The following is a 14,338-nucleotide window of genomic DNA, read 5'->3' as shown; positions in this document are numbered from 1 at the left end:
ATGGCCTCTTCCAACTCTACAGTGATTCCAACGCTATATGTTGCATAAACATTTATTTGTGAACAAATGTAAAATGCAGGCATAGGCAAACTTGGCCCTCCTGATGTTTTGGGGCTACAACTCCCATCATCCTTAGCTAACAGGACCAGTAGTCAGGGATGATGGGAAGTGTAGTCTCAAAACATCTGGAGGACTGAGTTTACCGATGCCTGGTAAAATGGATAGCATGGTCTTGATACAACCTGCTGATTAGTTTCTGCTAATTTCTGCAGCTTGCTCATGATCTCCTCCGCCTCCGTGGCCTCGATGATCTTAACACTAAAGGCAGAAATGCAGACACAGGCAACCGCATAGGCAAGAATCTGGATAACAGGAAGAGTAACACAGAATTTTAGAAAAGAGTCGGTGAGTTCAATGAACAATTGAACTGCATGTGACTTGGGGTGGGAGGTTGGGAGACGTTGGAAACTGGAGAGTGTTACCTCCTGAAATGTTCTGCTTTGGTCTTCTGCATCATCCAAGTATTTGCTCAGCTTGTGCAGGGAGGCAGAGATGTCAGCCTGGCCTTCCGATGGGTTGCTGCGACACATCAGAGACAGAACGAGGCCGACACCCAAGATGCATCCGGTGCTTAAAACAGAGGAGAATTTAGTAGGTCTAAAAGGTATTGGGAACCATACGTTAGTTATATACACAACAGGGGAATGGTTTTTCACAACTCAGGAATGCAGCCACAAAAGAAGGAAGAAGAGGAGTTTGGACTTGATATCCCGCTTTATCACTACCCGAAGGAGTCTCAAAGCGGCTAACATTCTCCTTTCCCTTCCTCCCCCACAACAAACACTCTGTGAGGTGAGTGGGGCTGAGAGACTTCAGAGAAGTGTGACTGGCCCAAGGTCACCCAGCAGCTGCATGTGGAAGAGCGGAGGCGCGAACCCGGTTCACCAGATTACGAGTCTACCGCGCTTAACCACTGGCACCACACTGGCTCTCAAAACATTTCTGACTACAAACAGTACATGAGAAATTGATATTATGGACACTTTCAGATGAGTTAATGTGAAAAGATGCACAGAACTTTTAAGGGCAAGTTTACATGCTCTGTGTGTGGGGGTTTTGGGTTTTTTTAATGTACAAACACACAGAGTTTAGAGTTACTAAATCATGCTAAAAAGTGGGGGTCGTCTTATATATGGTTAGTGCCTAGGGTGGACGTTTGATTGGTTGCTCCCACGGTTGTCAGCGGCTATTGCGTGTGCTATTGGTTGTGGCATTGATTGGGTGGTGTTGATTGGCTGGCGCTCTGGCAGTTGGGCGGGAGATTGGCAGCTTCTGCCGGCGATGGGTCAGATGGGAGGCAGATTTTGCGACGTGTGTGGGTGAGCGATTTTTGGCAACCCCCCCCTAAAAAAAGCTCAACAACCCTGGGTAATCCCTCCCCCAAAAAAGCTCAACAACAGGGGACGTCTTATACATGACATATCCCACATATTCACAGCAAATGTACTACGGAGGCATTTGTGAATGAACGGGCTTTTAGACAAAATGCCCACTGGCATAACTATTTCATCGCGCAAGAGCACAAAATTACAATTGCACATTGAAAGTTGTCGTCCCACTAGATGGCAGCAATGCATCTTGGATAGCTCTTTTGCCCATTGTCAACAGGCCCCATGCAAGATACGTCTGAAAACCAGGGAGACGTGTCTTTTAGACAATCAGAAAATTCCTCGGGGGTTCTGGAGCTAATTGGCAGATTAAAAAACATCAATTCATTGGCCAAGGATGTTTGAAGAACTGAAAAATGTGAGCTGTTGGGAAGAAAAACCTCTAAGGGGGAACCCCTGAAACGTCCCCATAAGGACTGAGCATGCTCAGTAGGAATGACATGCGGGGGGGGGGGTTGGGGGGGAGAGAAACTAGGATGGGATAAGGTGGGATTGAAATAAGAGTGCTCTGGAAGAGGGCAAAGCTTGGATGACTGAGATGGTTTGGTCCCTTTGGCTCTCAAATTTAGAATGATGCTTAAAGTTTTGGATGTCTCCTCTTAAAAAGGATCTTGTAGGTGCTGAAAAGGGCAAGTGACAGGATCAAGGGACCTTCCGGATGAGGATAAATTCAACGGGCCTTTTAGTTTAGAAAGACAGGCCACAAAGGGGAAAAGGCAGAAGATTATGCCAACATATTATAGTGTGGAGAAAGGGGGTGTTTCTCTCTTAATGCTGTAGATTCAGGTCGGACAAAATTACAGTGGTACCTCAGGTTAAGTACTTAATTCGTTCCGGAGGTCCGTTCTTAACCTGAAACTGTTCTTAACCTGAAGCACCACTTTAGCTAATGGGGCCTCCTGCTGCTGCCGCACCGCCGGAGCACGATTTCTGTTCTCATCCTGAAGCAAAGTTCTTAACCTGAGGTACTATTTCCGGGTTAGCAGAGTCTGTAACCTGAAGCATATGTAACCTGAAGCGTATGTAACCCAAGGCACCACTGTAAAAGCTTCTGTAAGATTACACAACGCGTAATTATGTTATGGAATCTGCTGCCAGAGGACGAGGTGGAGGCCAGGGGCTGAAGGAATTAGGCAAATTCACTTGTGGCAGTGATGAAATGCTGAGCGTGGGATGGTTGTGCAACTTGGACATCCCACTGCCAAGTCAAAACACTGGCGCTGTCCTCCCCTTTCAGAGTTTCACGGAATCTACCTTGAAATGGGGCAAGAAGTTCCAAATCTAACAATATTTCCCCACCTAGGAGATGATGTCACGCCGTGTCCATAGTAACAGAGGCTTTTATTTCTTTCCCTTCTTCCCACACTTCAAACAGGATGGCAAAGATCTTTCATCTTTCATCTCCGCACCATTGTCTCAGTCCTTCCATCTGCTCTCGGCTGGCAGGGGAAGCTAATTTGGCGAGGGCCGCAAGGCTTTCATCTCGGACTGTGCAGGAACTCCGACTTAAAGCAGGGGGCACCGCAAAGTGACGCGGCCGACGCGGCTTCCTTTTGTCATATGCCCCTTCCACTTTGCCAGGCCGGGAGCAGAGTCGTGCCAATCCAACCCCAAACCAAGCTTTTCTTGGGTGACAGCGAGGGTTGCAGATTCTCAGTGACAAAGACAAATCTAAACCCTGGGCCAAGGGAGCACAGAATCTGCATATATTTGCATGCATTTGAATGGCTGGATACTGTATTCTGCCAAAAAGCAAGATGCAATGCTTTCGTGCTGCAGTGCCAACTAGTCCCTGTTGCACCAAATAAGGCAGCCTGGTGGAACGAACACTGTTGAAAAGCGGGGAATAAATCAAACTCAGTTTCAAAGGTTTGTTTTCCCTCTGCCAGGCTTGGGCTGCCTCAGCTGGCAGTAGGCTTACTCATGAACCCAAAATAAGGGTGTCTTGCTTGAAGCACATTTCCTGATCCATGTGCTCATGGCATCATAGCTGTCAACTTTTCCCTTTTCTTGCGAGGAATCCTATTCGGAATAAGGGAATTTCCCTTAAGAGGAGGGAAATGTTGACAGCTATGCTCTGTATGAGTGCAGTAATGCTGGCTTACCTCACAAAGTGGTTGTAAAATTGCAGAAAGACAGTGCATGTGAAACTCCTTAGAGTGTTCAAAGTGTTTACAGATGCTAAGTGTTATTATTTTAAAACTAATATTACATTGAAAACAGCAAACAGTAAATAACAACATAGAAGAAGTCATAAAGCTTTTTTAATGGATGTTATGTTATAGGAAATATTAATGTATTATATCATCCCCCCTTCCCCTATGGTTTTATATATGGTATATCTTCTCTCTTTTTTTGCTGTAAGTCGCTCGGAGACTCTTGGGTGATGAGCGACTAAAAAGTTTAATAAATGAAATGAAATGAAAAGGGGGCGGGGCGGGGAATCATATAACAGGGAACACCTTGTTTTCCTTACACTTCAGTGTGGGGAAATGTAATGGGTGAAGCAGCCCAGGGTTTGTATGGATGCAATTTCCCACATGCTGTAGGAAAATAACGGCATCCTTGCTGTGAAAGGCAGCGAAAGCCGTCATTTGAAGAGTCATTTTTATTGGCCCAAATAAATACATCCAATTCCCTTAAATGCAAGGACCGGTGCCTGAACTCCAGAGTGTGTGGCTGCACTTGCTTGCCAGCCTGTCAGTCAGAGTTGCTCCACAAACCATAGTTTTAACAGGTACTTATTAGAGCTCACCTTGTAATATTTGGGGCAGATATACGTACTTGTTTCATGGCACATGTACCCTGAAAATGCATGTACGTGTGGGTGAAACTGAAACATGTATACAAAGAAAAGCAATTACTGTACATTAAAACAAAAAACAAACCAAAACAATAGGGGTGTGCAAAAGTCCCAATATTCACATTAAATCTGCATTTGTGCATTTTTAATCTGTTTCTGAGTATAGGTACCGCTCCAGCGGGAAGGTAAACAGCATTTCCGTGTGCTGCTCTGGTTCGCCAGAAGCAGCTTAGTCCTGCTGGCCACATGACCCGGAAGCTGTACGCCGGCTCCCTCGGCCAATAAAGCGAGATGAGCGCCACAACCCCAGAGTCGGTCACGACTGGACCTAATGGTCAGGGGCCCCTTTACCCTTACTATGAGTAAGACACAAACGCCAGCCTTGGTGCCCACAGAACCCTGCGCTCCATGGTCCGAGTCCAACACTAACCCCTATAGTACTGCACAACGCATCCAGTCAAAATGCAGGCAACTGTACGACACGCTTACTTGTACTCCAGGCTTGTGTCAAAGCAGCAGCCCTCTAGGGCATCTAAGGACTTCATCAACAGCAGATCCATTTGTTTTCCTGAGACATCACTGGACCAAACCAAAAGAGGAAGAAAATACTAATATGACACTCAGTTGCATTTCCTTTTGCTTCCCTTCAGGGCGCTCTGTAAGTGGCAATTATTAAGGCACGTTCATCCAATGACAGCCACAGGGCTACTAGGGTTTATAATAATAGTAATAATAATAAAAATAATAATTTTTTATTTATACCCCGCCCTTCCTGGTTCAAAAACCAGGCTCAGGGAGGCTAACAACAAATTTAAACACTTAATTGTAAAAGCAGCATAAAATACAGTATAAAGACATGAATAACAATAAAATTCAAAGTTCAGAAATCAATTTAGGGGAAATCCATCTAATAAGCATTAGATAATCCTCAGGGCTAGCTGGCTGAATTGGTCCTACTTGGGCCAGCGAGGAGGCAAGGGGAGAATTAGCTGTGGGGTCTGAGAGCGGGTAATCTTCATAAAAGGGGAAGGGGAGGGAAGAGAAGGGAAATAAAAGTTCAGGCTGAATTCAAGTTAAAGGCCAGGCGGAATAGCTCTGTCTTACAGGCCCAACGGAAGGAGGTTAAATCCTGAAGGGCCCTAGTCTCCTGGGACAGAGCATTCCACCAGGTCGGAGCCATCACTGAAAAGGCCCTGGCCCTGGTGGAGGATTGATTGACATATCCTTCTATTGTTGTTAAGTCGCTTAGTCGTGTCCGACTCTTCATGACCCCCTGGACCAGAGCACGCCAGGCACTCCTGTCTTCCGCTGCCTCCCGCAGTTAGGATATCCTTCTATACCCCAGCCCAATTCACACACTGAATGTGGATACAAGTCACAGGATGGATATAAGCAGCCAAGGGGAATGGCAACCTCACTGGAGGGACTAAACTTTGCAGGGCTAGTTCATGCCTCTTTAACTTTGGCCCTGCATTACGGTTAGGAGAGAAAGGTTCATTGCCTTCTCTGTTTTCTATACTGGGATGAGTTTGGAAATGCAGAGCCCTGATTTGCTTCTGCTTTTTAAGAGAGAGGCTTGAGACAAGCGCTGGAATAATAATAATAATGATAATAATAATAATAATAATAATAATAATAATAATAATAATAATAATTTATTATTTATACCCTGCTCATCTGGCTGGGTTTCCTCAGCCACTCTTGGCGGCTTCCAACAAAACACTAAAACGCAACCAATGTTTTTTTGGGGTGAGGCGTGGGGGGGTGGAAAGGTATCTTAGGGTGAAATCACCTGAAGGTTTGGGGTGGTATCCAACTAACTAATTCCCTCAGAGCATAAATTTTTCCCTCAGAGCAAAAATTTTCCACTTGGGAAACAGAACTTGCCCTGTTTGCTCCCACCACATGCATCCAACACCCTCTCTAGCAGAGTTGGGGGGAGACTCGGAGCACATTTGGCGGGTCAGTGGGGGGGGGGAGGTAGCATTAACTAATTAATTCTATGTGTTTTAGAGAAAAAACACAAAGAGGAAGAAGATGGGAGGTCAAGGAAGCCAAGAGATAACGAAATCGTCTTGCAGAGCACCTTGGGAGTCGTTAAGTGCAGAAATCTAAATATGTTGCTCTGCATAATTTAAATGTCTCACATGGGAAGGGGGTGGGGGGTTATTTACACACCTGCTGTACAAGGTAATCCATACCTGACTTTCTCTTCACATAATCGCGAGACAAACATCCCCAAAGCAAGGCCCATGTGGATTTGAACAGCCTGAGAGTCATCTGCATTTGGTTTCCCAGGTAACATGGCAACCAGCAAATTCAGGACTTCCTCAACCTTTTCCTTGTAGGATGCAATAAAAACCGGCACCAAGAGAGACAAAGCCGTCGCTGCACAGGAACGGGCAATAACACTAGCAGTGTTTTCACCAGAGTAGGATTTCTGGAGACAAAACAAAATCGCCAAAAGTTACTGACTTTGCCCTTTACATCATTAGGAAATCTTAAAAAGAAACAAAACAGTATTTGCACTTCATCAGGCAACAGAATTATCCAAGGCTATGTTTACTACTGTTTTGTTTTTTAGCAAATAATATACTTTTTACAGAGAAAAGACATTCAAATCTGCACTTGGAAAAACAGATGGGACTGTATGACCCCGTTCCTTATATAGATGCATAATTGCGAATGTTAATTAATTCCGTAATTACAGCTTTATTGGAATTTCCCATGAAATGAGTCACCGATAGCAGGGACTGAAATATTTGCAAACCTCACAGAATCGTCTAAAAGGCAAGGAGATTAAAGCTTGCTGAAAATCATTTATTCTTAAAATTGTAAACCCTTCTACCAGCTCCCATGAACTCAAGGCAATTCACAACAAATAAAACACAGTTTTTAAATACATAACTTGCTTTCCAAAACTTGCAGCAGAGTACTGAAATTTGAAAACCCACATTACAGCACAGCTGGCGGCAGCCCAACTGCAAGGTAAAAGGTAAAAAGGTAAAGGACCCCTGGACTGTTAAGTCCCGTCAAAGGCGACTATGGGGTTGTGGCGCTCATTTTGCTTTCAGGGGTTTGTCCACAGACAGCTTTCCGGGTCATGTGGCCAGCAGGACTAAACTGCTTCTGGCGCAATGGGACATCGTGACGAGTGCTAGAGTGCATGGAAATGCCGTTTACCTTCCTGCCACAGCAGTACCTATTTATCTACTTGCACTGGTGTGCTTTTGAACTGCTAGGTTGGCAGGAGCTGGGAAAAAGCAGCAGGAGCTCACCCCGTCACAGGGATTCGAACCACCGACCTTCTGATCAGCACGCCCAAGAGGCTCAGTGGTTTAGACCACAGCACCACCGGCATCCACAACCACCGTATTTTTCGCTCTATAAGACGCACCTGACCATAAGACGCACCTCGTTTTAGAGGAGGAGAACAAGAAAAAAAATATTCTCTCCCTCTCTGCGCAGCGCCTCTCCAGCAAAGCAGGAGGAGAAACGGAAGGGGCTCCGTTTCTCCTCCCACTTTGCTGAAGGGCAGCCAGTGTGGTATAGTGGTTAAGAGCAGTAGACTCGTAATCTGGTGAACTGGGTTCGCGTCTCCGCTCCTCCACATGCAGCTGCTGGGTGACCTTGGGCTAGTCATACTTCTTTGAAGTCTCTCAGTCCCACTCACCTCACAGAGTGTTTGTTGTGGGGGATGAAGGGAAAAGGAGATTGTTAGCCACTTTGAGACTCCTTCGGGTAGTGATAAAGTGGGATATCAAATCCAAACTCAAGGGGCGCTGTGCAGCTTTCCCTCTCTGTGCAACACCTCTTCAGCACTGAAACTACGCACCGATCCCTCTCGCTCTCCTGGCTTCAGGGATAGCTGTGCAGCCTGCATTCGCTCCATAAGATGCACACACATTTCCTCTTACTTTTTAGGAGGGGGAAAGTGCATCTTATAGAGCAAAAAATACGTTATATCTGTGGCCAGGAAGCCTATACTGACAGCTCTTTTGCAAAAACCTGCAATGAGCCACTTGCATAGCCTCCAATGAACAGAAACACTTTGAGATTTGCACTTCTCCCAAGTTTGGCAAGGCAAATAACGTGTACAAACATTCATATACAGGGGAACCTCGGTTTTCAAACAGCTTATCTCCCGAACAATTTGGAACTTGAATGCTGCAAACCTGTGTTCTGGTTTGTGAACTTTGTTTCGAAAGCGGAACGTGCTCCATTTTGAGTCCTGGGCTTCCGTTTTTACTGTTGCCCTGCTAATTTGCGTCCCCCCATTGTAATTCAAGTCTTCTATTTCTGATAGCAGTGTTCTGAGGTGATATTTGAAGCCTATATTTTGTGCTTTTGTTTTTGCTATTTATTTAGCATTTTTTGTTTTTGAGGCTCTTTCGGTTAATTTGTTTTTTGTGACTGTGTGGAACCCAGTTCAACTACTGATTGATTGTGTGACTGCGGAAATGGATAAAAGCCCCCATCCAAACAATGACTATCATCAGTGCAGGTAAGGAGGGGGGAAAAAACTTTTTTTTAATCGTCTACGGTACTGTCTTACTTATTTTATAGTACAGTACATTGATTATTAGGGACGCGGGTGGCGCTGTGGGTAAAACCTCAGTGCCTAGGACTTGCTGATCGTAAGGTCGGTGGTTCGAATCCCCGCGGCGGGGTGAGCTCCCGTCGTTCGGTCCCAGCTCCTGCCCACCTAGCAGTTTGAAAACACCCCTAAGTGCAAGTAGATAAATAGGTACCGCTTTATAGCGGGAAGGTAAACGGTGTTTCCGTGTGCGGCGTTGGTGCTGGCTCGCCAGCTGCAGCTTCGCCACGCTGGCCACGTGACCCGGAAGTGTCTTCGGACGGCGCCGGCTCACGGCCTCTTAAGCGAGATGAGCACGCAACCCTAGAGTTGGGCACGACTGGCCCGTACAGGCAGGGGTACCTTTACCTTTTACTACATTGATTATTGCTTTCATTTTATGGATCAATGGCCTCGTTAGAGAGTAAAATTCATGTTAAATTGCTGTTTCAGGGGTTGTTTTTAAAAGTCTGGAATGGATTAATCCATTTTGCATGACTTTATATGAGAAAGCGCGCCTTGGTTTTGGAACGCTTTGGTTTTGGAACGGACTTCAGGAATGGATTAAGTTTGAGAACCAAGGTACCACTGTACTAAGATAAGGGGCGCGTGAAAATGCATATGCTGATGAAAATAACATAGAAAAATGCCTTGTATTATTTTGCAAAAAGAGGTGCATGTTAGGCAAAATTGCATACAAATGAGAAGAAATTTACACTGAAGTGTGGATAAATTTCCATGAGAACTTTAAAAAAAGATGCAAGCTGAACTTAGGGTTGGAAACATTAGAAATGGAGGGAAACCAAAGTTTGCCCATTCCTAGTGGAACATTCCCCCACTGCTGTGTCATACCCTCCAACATTTCTCGGATGAAAATGAGGGATGTGTTATGGAGATTATGCAGTGCACATACCAGAGATGATAACAGATCCAGATCTATTCATTCCCCATTCCTAAAAACGTACAGGTCTGATCATTTCAGCCTTTACTGGTAAAATAGACTTGGGCCTACCTGATAGAACCACGGGAAAACTCGGCCCTTGGGGCGATAGTGACTGTCGATGATGCTAAGAAGGGTGTCTATCACCATGCAGATCCAATGGTTTGTCAGAAGAAAGTCCACCTCGGTCTGAAACGACAGAAAGGCTGTGAGCACTTGCAAGACCAAGACCAATTAAATATTTGCCACCTCCTATGTTTAGCTTGAATAGGTGATTCAGGAAAGGCAGACATACGTGCTCAGCCCGAGAAACCTTTTGCTATCTAAAACAAGAGCAATTCTTAAAGCTAGAAATTGCATCTGTATAAAAGGTACACACACATACACAAATAATAATAATAATTTATTATTTATACCCTGCCCATCTGGCCAGGCTTCCACAGCCACTCTGGGCGGCTTCCAACAAAATATTAAAATACAGTAATGCATCAAAGATTAAAAGCTTCCCTAAACGCAAATAAATAAATAAATGTTCCAAAAGGAGATGTGTTCGAATAGCAATAGAGAGCATCACCCGTGATCAAGTATCATGGGAGTTATAGTCCAACTTTTAACTCTTCCACCTTCATTTCTCAGCACCAAAGAGGTGTAAACGTCAGAAACTCTGTTCGAAAGAGATTCACAGAACAATCCGAATCATGTTGCTCAGAAACAACTCCTACTCTTGTCAGTGTGACGTACTTCCAGATAAAAGAATATTTAAGACTGCCATTTTAACTGAACAAAATTTTTTTTTAATTGATTAGCCTGCCAAGTTTTGTGTGGCATTCAACTCAGTTTTCTTCAAAGCAGACCTATTTAAATGAATGGACCGAACTTTAGTTCCTTTAATTCCAGTGAGTCTACTCTGGGTACAACTTAATTGAATGCCAGCCTTTGTTCCCCAAAAAGTCAACTGACAACTTCCAATGAGATTTCATACAAATAAATTTTGAATAGAAACATCTGAAATGGTAAAGGTAAACACTTCTCACTAGGGATGGAATTCCCCAAAAATCTCCCTGTTGAACTTATCCATACAGATCTGTTCTGATTCCCGTCTAACTCCCTGATGTTGATGAGAAACTGTTTTACCAGTTCTGCTAAAAACACAAACAATTATCACATGTTTTATGTATTTTTATACCCATATTTTATGCATATATATATGCCAGGTTTCCTCAAATAAGCACAGAAACAGTAAGGAATAAAAAAATGCTTCTGTATTAATACTTACACAATTATGTTGCAGAAATATGAGGGAGTTCCCCCCCCCTCATAATTTTGCATATAATTAGTCAGGTTTTTTTTAGAAAAGAAAAACTAACAGTGCACAAGTGTCTCAGGCATCAATGGGCACTTGATGTAAAAAGTTGTCCAACACAGATAAAATATTATCAGGTGAGAACTGCCAGATTCCAGGTACAGATTCCTTAAAAATGGGTTCCTCCTCCTCGGTGCTACTTCAAGCGCACTCATTGAACATCATGACAAAGCAGTCAAATCGTTTGAACTCACATTGAATTGTTCTTCGCTGTCTGAAGAAAGCCCTTTCTCGTGCTTGGCTACTGCAACTGCAAGGCCTGTTAAGGCTAGAATACAATTTCCCTTGACCACTGGACTTTCCCTGTTGGAAATGATTGAATTGGTGGTGAGAAACAAACAGAAACACAAGGGGTGGGATGGAAATGATCACACAGCTCTGAATTTAAGAAGGTTGCATGTCCAAATTAAAGGGTAATGGACAGTTTCACGAAATATACAGTCATACCTTAGGTTACAGACACTTCGGGTTGCGCAATTTTGGGTTGTGCACCACACAGAACCCGGAAGTACCGGAACGGGTGACTTCCGGGTTTCGGCGCTTGCGCATGCGCAGGAGTGCTAAATCATGCTTTGAGCATGCGCAACCCGCACATGCACAGACACGTGGGTCGTGGGTTGCAAATGCTGCGGGTTGCTAACGTGCCTCCCGCACTGATCGGGTTCACAACCCGAGCATCCACTGTACTCTAAATTTGGTACTGTGACCTACAAGAATTACTGTTTTGCCTGAATTATTAAGTTCTGTGAGACTCAAAATCATGCGAGAACAAGCATTATTTTGTGTTCGTTAGTCATAAAGTGGAACATTCATGAATACACTTTCATAGAGAGATGGATTCTAAGAACACTTTTCTAAAGGCAAGCTGTTCACGGGGCAGGGGGGAACAACGCTTTTTGTGAATGGCACCCCGATTTGGATTAGCCCTGGAAGAAGAAAAAAAGCTGGGCAAAGGGTCTTTTCCCCTTGAGTTCACAGGACCTAAACTCAGAAGGAATTCTTCAAGTGCCCATCACCTTCAGCAAATGCTGTGTAACAAGACGGGGACAACCCAAGGTAGGCAGCCACAGTGGCATAGCATGGGTGGCTCCATAAGGGTGGTTGCCCCAGGTGCAAAATTGTTAGGGGGTGCAAAATTTCAAGAGCCAGTGCGGCCTCAATACAACTGTGTGCTTCCATCTCTGGACTCCGTTGAAAACAGCTCTTCCATGCGAACCAGGAAGTGACCTCTTCTCATCTCTATTGCTACGATCTCCTGGGTGACGCAGACGCCATTGGGCGGTTGAATGTACGTGCATTAGCCTCCCACCCACCCACCTCTGGGGAGGCCCGGGGGCTGGCAACCCATGATACACCACTGGAGGACCATCATATTCCTCACCGCGTAAGAAAGAGCACCCCACGTAAATAAATCTCTTACTTGGAAGCGCCCTTGATCACATCCGTCAGCATATCTCTGACCCTGTTGAAGAAGGAGGCGAAGAAAGAAGTGGCATTAGCTTTGAAGCGAAGTTTGAGAAGATGGCATGGTCGCATCAATTAAATAAAAAGAGCAGCTCATTCACAAGACCTCGAGCAGCTCCTGAGATTACGCTCTAAATTTATTTTATCTGGTAGTATTTAGTGGTGTGTCTGTTTAAACAAAACAAAACTCAGAAACCTCAACACTCTATTTTTACTATGAAGAGGTACATTAACATAATAAATATTCTGGGGGTTTTTATACACCGCTTAAAAAGTGATCCATTACCCTGTTGGTAATGAAAATAAAGAGATCCCTCCTAGGAAGCCAGTGGTCACTTTATTTTAATAGTGCCCCTGGGGCCATATAACACCAGTCCTGAAAGATCTACATTGGCTCCCAGGATGTTTCCGAGCACAATTCAAAGTGTCGGTGCTGACCTTGAAAGCCCTAAATGGCCTCAGCCCAGTAGACCTGAAGGAGCGTCCCCACTGCCATCATTCAGCCCAGACACTGAGGTCCAGCGCTGAGGGCCTTCTGGCTGTTCCCTCACATCAAGAAATGAGGTTACAGGGAACCAGGCAGAGGGCCTTCTTGGTGGTGGCATCCGCCTCCCATCAGATGTCAAGGAGCTTCACAACATTCCAAAATACCTGAAGGAGCATTTCCACCCCCATCGTTCAGCCTGGACACTGAGGTCCAGCACCGAGGGCCTTCTGGTGGTTCCCTCACTGTGAGAAGTGAGGTTTCAGGGAACCAGGCAGAGGGCCTTCTTGGTGGTGGCACCCGCCCTGTGGAACGCTCTCCCACCAGATGTCAGGGAAATAAACAACTATCTGACTTTTAAAAGACATCTGAAGGCAGCCCTGTGTAGGGAAGTTCTTAATGGCTGGTGTTTTACTGCGTTTTTAATATTTCGTCGGGAGCTGCCCAGTGTGGCAATTGGGCAGAATTCAGTTCTGGCACCTCTCAGGTGGGCGCCATTGCCATTCTAAGAGAAGCAGAGAATGTGATGTGTTCTGGCACCTCTTCTTCCAGAAAAATAGCACTGGTAAGGTCTATTGCTGACAGGATAGCCTGACTTTCAACAGCTGTTCCACACATCCAGGCACACTGGGCATTTCTTGATACGATAATAAAAATAAGCATGGGTATCAGCATCACCTAAAAGTCCAATTTCAGATCATAAAATGCCCTTTTCTCTGCATAAGTTCACCGCGTGCTCTGGAAGAGGTTTCTAGGCCAAGGCAAAGCAACCGGTTGCCACATGCACCATCTTTCCCCATCACCACAATCTCCCAGCCAGCACATAAAAAGAAGAGCTACTGGTAAATGAAGCCATTCCTACCTACACTGCCTTGTCTTTGCCGTTTCCCTTCAAGCTAAAGGCCGTATCTGGTTTCCATCAGCGGCACTTGCCCAGTCAGTGCAAACTCGCCACTTGGAAGCTTTTGAAGTGGCCTCTGCAGCGCTCTTCCCCATTTCCCACCACCCTTTTCGAGTGATGGGGAGCAGACAGTCATTCGCTTACCAGAGCCAGGCTGTAAATTGCTTGTACTGCACTTCTTCGGGTCCCTCCTTGCCGTGTCTTAACTGCATCTCCAGCTCAGCCTGCCTTCCCTGCACAAGCATGGCATAAATCAGCAGGAGACCTTACATGGGGAGCCATCCAGGGGTTTCTATGGGGAGCGCTTGAATAGCTGATGTAACCTTTCCCTCGAAGGTCCACTCTGCTCTCAAATCAAA

The 14,338-nt window shown here is 45.2% G+C and overlaps 1 protein-coding gene across 2 annotated transcripts in view; it reads right to left on the bottom strand.

Annotated features, from left to right (window-relative positions):
• FOCAD (focadhesin) overlaps nucleotides 1–14,338 on the bottom strand; it is a 119,502-nt gene that overhangs the window by 20,883 nt on the left and 84,281 nt on the right. For both annotated transcript variants that reach the window (XM_053371155.1, XM_053371156.1), the window contains exons 23-30: nucleotides 14,124–14,212; nucleotides 12,551–12,592; nucleotides 11,325–11,433; nucleotides 9,840–9,956; nucleotides 6,453–6,691; nucleotides 4,741–4,830; nucleotides 483–630; nucleotides 243–362 (exon numbers count right to left, since the gene is read on the bottom strand). In XM_053371155.1, coding sequence (XP_053227130.1) covers nucleotides 243–362; nucleotides 483–630; nucleotides 4,741–4,830; nucleotides 6,453–6,691; nucleotides 9,840–9,956; nucleotides 11,325–11,433; nucleotides 12,551–12,592; nucleotides 14,124–14,212 — 954 coding nt within the window. The remainder of the gene's footprint in view (nucleotides 1–242; nucleotides 363–482; nucleotides 631–4,740; nucleotides 4,831–6,452; nucleotides 6,692–9,839; nucleotides 9,957–11,324; nucleotides 11,434–12,550; nucleotides 12,593–14,123; nucleotides 14,213–14,338) is intronic.

This window comes from Podarcis raffonei, chromosome 17 (assembly GCF_027172205.1).
Source record: "Podarcis raffonei isolate rPodRaf1 chromosome 17, rPodRaf1.pri, whole genome shotgun sequence".
NCBI classification, from domain to species: Eukaryota; Metazoa; Chordata; class Lepidosauria; order Squamata; family Lacertidae; genus Podarcis; species Podarcis raffonei.
The sequence above is the reverse complement of the archived record's forward strand: the minus strand, read 5'-3'. Positions and strand labels throughout refer to the sequence as shown.